Consider the following 4998-nt stretch of genomic DNA (forward strand, 5'->3'; position numbering starts at 1 on the left):
AAGAATTGTTGTACTTCTTTATAACAAATATGATCATTGTTTTGGCAGTACTTTCATACGATAAAGCTCGTGGTATGATGGAAACATTTACAATGGAATTTCCAGAACGGTTTGGTTTTAATTTGAAGTTCGTCAGTCAATTATTTTGCGCATTTATTACCCCGGAATATTCAATGCCTTCGATAGTGGTAAAAGACATAACAAAGCTAATGAGACTGGTTAATTCCGCTTCAAAAATTTTCCGATTTTCTAGTATTGTCTTTCAATCCGGTAAGATATCATAAAATAATTTTTAATATTTACTAGTTTTAATCGAAGAAAAAAATAGGTTAAATGTAAGCGTTTAAAACATCGACTGAATATCGAGATTAAAAAATGGGAGTTGTACATTCTTAATTACATAATTTAAGTCTATTCCTGCTGTTAGAATTAATCATTATAATTATTGTAGTTGCCAAACGATTCTTAGTGAAGGTCGAATGTTTCTGAGCATTGTAAAAACAAAAGCTTAAAGTTTATACTGTAAACAAACATACATTTATTTATTATTTTTTCATCGATAATTTGAATTCTAATATAAAATTGATTGTGTTAATTTTTATACATTTTAATGTTTAGAGATTTTATTTAGTTAGTAAATAATTTTATTCAATGAAAACATAAATTATACACTATATTATAATGAAATATATTAATAACACTTATGAATTAACTTTTTTTATTATGCTATATTCGGTTTTTCTAGTAGAGTTGTAATTTAAAGTCATAAATACAATTTTTAAGTATTATACAACTTGTAATTTTTTTAACTTCATTATACATTTTAGTGTAGAATATAATAATTCAATGGCAGGAGTTTCATCAAATATATTTTTATTGATAACTTATTTTAAGTTTGATTCTTAATCTATAATTTATTAAAATAAGAGTAAATTTAAACTGTATAAAAATATAACAAACTATTTATTTAATGCTAAATGTATTTAATTCAGGAATCCGAATGGATTTATTAATTTCTTACACATTTGCTCGAATAACGGATGATATGATCGATGATAAATCATTACACATTGAAGAAAAAAAACCAAAATTGAAGCTGTTCATACAGTTTCTTGATGAACTATTTGCTGGCAGAAAATCGGATTACGATGTTAAAAAAAAACCATACATACCAAAAATTAATTGGCCACTATACCAATCGCAATTTACTGATGTTCAAATGTCATGTTGCCGTGCATTCTCTAGAATAGCGTTCTATTTGCCTCGTAAGCCATTTTACGAGTTACTTGAAGGTTATAAATGGGATGTTGAACGTAGGTTGATTCGAAATGAAAAAGATTTAATGGAATATTGTAATTATGTGGCTGGTAGTTCCGGTGCAATAAGTATTTTTACGTTCATGTATAGATCTGATAACGGGATGAATGATATTGTCGAAAAGTACGATAATATCGTTGAAAAATCACAGCAATTAGCACGAGTAAGTAATATTTTCCGACAGTTTTTTTTTAGCATCTTCATAATACGAAACTATCTTAATATTCAAGGATTTACAACTCGTGAATATTGCCCGTGACATCATCTACGATAGCGTTACGGTAGGTCGAACCTATATACCGACTTCATTTTTGGACGATGAAGAGACTGAACTGAAGGTACTATGCGACAAAAAGGACGCTAGATCTCTAGGTGAGAATAAGATAAGGAAATACTCTTCGAGGTTAATTCAATTGTACTACAAATACCAACCGGAAACTTTGGATCTATTCAAGTGGTTACCGCATGATGTACGTGGCGGGGTGATAGCTTTTTATTATATTTATCTGGGACATATTGCAGCTTTCCGATCAAGTTCAACTTATCCGACTAAAGCTTCGGTATCAAAATGGAAAAAATATGCAATATTACTTAAAAGTATATATATCACAACATTTAAAAATATCCAATACACTGTATGAGTAGATTTAAAAACATATATTTTTTGTTAAACTGTAATTTAGATTTAGGAAATTACAATAGTATTGTTAGATTATAAGAATTATTTGAATTTTTTTTAGACACCATATATTTATTTAAATTCAAATAAAATTCCATCGCTTTTTATTGCAACAGTAATTTTATAACTAAAGGTTAGGTAACCTTTAATTTTGAAATCATGTGATATTTTGTACTAAAGGTTATATTCTTATTATTATAAATTATTCCACAGTTTTGTAGTCGCTGAACTTTAAAGAAGTATTAATTACTATACGAAATGAAACTATTACATACGCCTTTTTAAAAAAAAAAATTAACAGATTGTAGTAATCGCTGTGCAGGACTCTGTGCAGATAAATTTATTATCATAGCACCAGGCGCGGATCCTGGGGGGAGTCATGGGGGTCATAACATCAAGATTAGGTTTATTATTTTGTAATTTTGTATTATCTTTTGTCCTTTCAAAAAAAATACCACCCCTAATTTGAGTTCTAGATCCGCACCTGCGTAACACGTTCTTCGTTAGCTTAAGGTAGTTATGAGAAAGGTAGGTATTAAAACAATCAATCATTTATCTTTTAAAACTTGTAAAATTTATAACAATTTATTATTTAACAAAAACGATAAAACATTTCAAATACCTAATTTAGTGCTATTATGAAAGAATAATGTAGACTGGGTAAGATTATGTCACCGTGAGGATGTGGCTTAACAGAGTCCACGACGAGAAATAATTTATTAAAGAATAAATGACCAGCCTAACACTATCTCACCCTAAACAACCTTTTAATTTCCACTAGGTGTCTTTTTCGTATTTATACGAAAACTTCCAATGTCAAATGGTGGAGAGATATGATAATAATAACCTATTGCATAACTTGAAATATGCAATAAAACAAAATAAGATAAAATAATATTCCTTATTATTCAAATTACCATAATCAGTAAAACTGAAAAACAATTGTATATTACTTTTTTAACCTTCTTACGTCCTATTGTGCGTACATCTCTAGATATTTTAAATATATATTTTTATATAATGCATTGACATCATAAATTCACTAATTATACTTGTGCTTACTGCAAAATTTATAAAACAACCCAAATTATGTTTCATTTGGTCATATTATTATTAATTTATTATTAAATTATTGTATAGTTTACAATATTGTTATTATAACTAATCACTATTCATTTAATATATCATTAGATATATTAAATGCATGTTGGGAGGGCGAAGCAGAATCTGATCAATAAAGTTTTAACCAATAATCCATCTAGGAAGAGACAGCGAGGAAGACCGCGTCAGCGGTGGATGGACCGTATAAAGAATGATCTAGAAAGAATGGATCAAACAGTAGTAATGAAGGAGGTGGATAACAGGGATCGTTGGAGAATTTTGGTAGAAACTGCGAACCGCCTTCAAGGCGTGTAAAACAAAAAAAAATCATTAGATAGATGTTTATGCATTTTGAATAATAATTTATACATTTAAATATATGATTATAAATTTAAAAATTTGAGATTGAGGAATATGTATTTTTATAAAATAAGGACTATTTTTTTATCTGATTACATTTGAAGAACAACGGATGTCGTTCGATTGGTTTTGTTTTTCGGATAGGTGATTATATATTGAATTAATTAATCACCAGCCAAAATTCGAACTAGATATACACATCATACAATTTTTTATTTATTTAATTATTTATTTGCATTGTGACCAATTATAGCATGTATATCTAATGCTAAATATATAGGAAAGAAACGGTAAAAAAAATAGATTAAAATATATTTACTAATATAAAACGTTTGTATGATAATATAAAGGAGGAAAATAATTAATATATGTTACGTATACGTGTAAATAACTTTACGTGTACGTGTATACAACTAACAACTTTATTATTATTCAGTATATACACTTAATAATAATAAAGTTGGTGGTAAATCATGTTTTCATCAATTCTAATTGAATTGGTAAAAATTGAGAAAAAAACGTCGGGGTTAACAAAGGACATAAACGCACAAAAAGTCTATTTGAACCATAGAGTGTAGTGGTAGGAGGAATATAATATTAATATGTATGGACTCTCCTACAGGAATGGACCTTGAATGATATAGATGAATGGAGACTAGAGGAATCAATATTACCATATAAAAGCTTAGATAAAAACTTAAGATTGTCATGATGTCTCCTATCAGCTCATGAGATAAATCCGAGGCTTTTAAGAATGGATGTATAATCATGGGGAGGACAACTAATCTATATATAATATGTAACTTATGTATAAGTAAATATATGACTGTGAAACTTTGATTAATTTTAACTACTGAATTTTCAGATTGGAAATTTATAACGTTTTAAAATTATCATAAATAAATTTTAAGACATAATTAAAGTTAAAGTTAAAAGTTTAGCATTATAATATTAGTTATATTTAATTATTTAACCAAAAGCTTATTATACTAATCATATTATGATTATATGTTTATATTATTTTAAATTGTTTTACTAACAATTTTTTTTATTTTCAATCTAAATTGTTTATATTAGAAGAAATAATTAAAGATGATTAAGATTATTTAATTAAATGATTTTTTTTTTTTTATATGTACTAATCGAGGATGATCTGAAGGTTGGAAATACTATTAATTATCATAACAAATATGAATAAGAGGTGTGCCAAACAAACGATAAACTTTTATGTTCAACCATTTCGTGCTGAGACCTCGAAATGCTCTCCATTCACATTTTTTATATACATTTATAAAGTCAGTGATATTATAGTAAAATAAACGTTTTTCTTTAAGATTATTTATTTATAATAATTTAATATATGTCAACCCTGCTCTGAGATGGTAATTAAGAAAATTTTATATTAAAAGCGTCTTACAATTTTGTAGAGTTGGTGTGAACTAAAAAAGGAATTTCCATTGACTTTTATATTTTAATTACGTAAGTAAAATATATACTTCTAATATGAATTGTATCATTTTATTTCAACGATTAATTAATAT

At 26.9% G+C, this 4998-nt stretch overlaps 1 protein-coding gene across 3 annotated transcripts; it reads left to right on the plus strand.

Moving 5' to 3' along the window:
• Positions 1-8: 8 nt before the first annotated feature.
• On the plus strand, positions 9-4799 carry LOC112681649 (bifunctional lycopene cyclase/phytoene synthase-like). 3 transcript variants are annotated; one of them, XM_025551907.1, is made up of 4 exons: positions 9-270; positions 993-1480; positions 1548-1689; positions 4605-4799. In XM_025551907.1, exons 1-4 carry the CDS (start codon positions 30-32, stop codon positions 4607-4609), a joined length of 876 nt encoding a protein of 291 aa, XP_025407692.1. In that variant the 5' UTR covers positions 9-29; the 3' UTR covers positions 4610-4799. The 3 variants fall into 3 exon arrangements, with proteins under 3 accessions (XP_025407692.1, XP_025407691.1, XP_025407690.1); XM_025551906.1 differs by lacking the exon at positions 4605-4799 and adding an exon at positions 4080-4310; XM_025551905.1 differs by lacking the exon at positions 4605-4799 and having other exon boundaries at positions 1548-2105.
• Positions 4800-4998: the final 199 nt, after the last annotated feature.

This window comes from Sipha flava, unplaced genomic scaffold, assembly GCF_003268045.1.
Source record: "Sipha flava isolate LNK unplaced genomic scaffold, YSA_version1 19477_pilon_pilon, whole genome shotgun sequence".
Taxonomy (NCBI): Eukaryota; Metazoa; Arthropoda; class Insecta; order Hemiptera; family Aphididae; genus Sipha; species Sipha flava.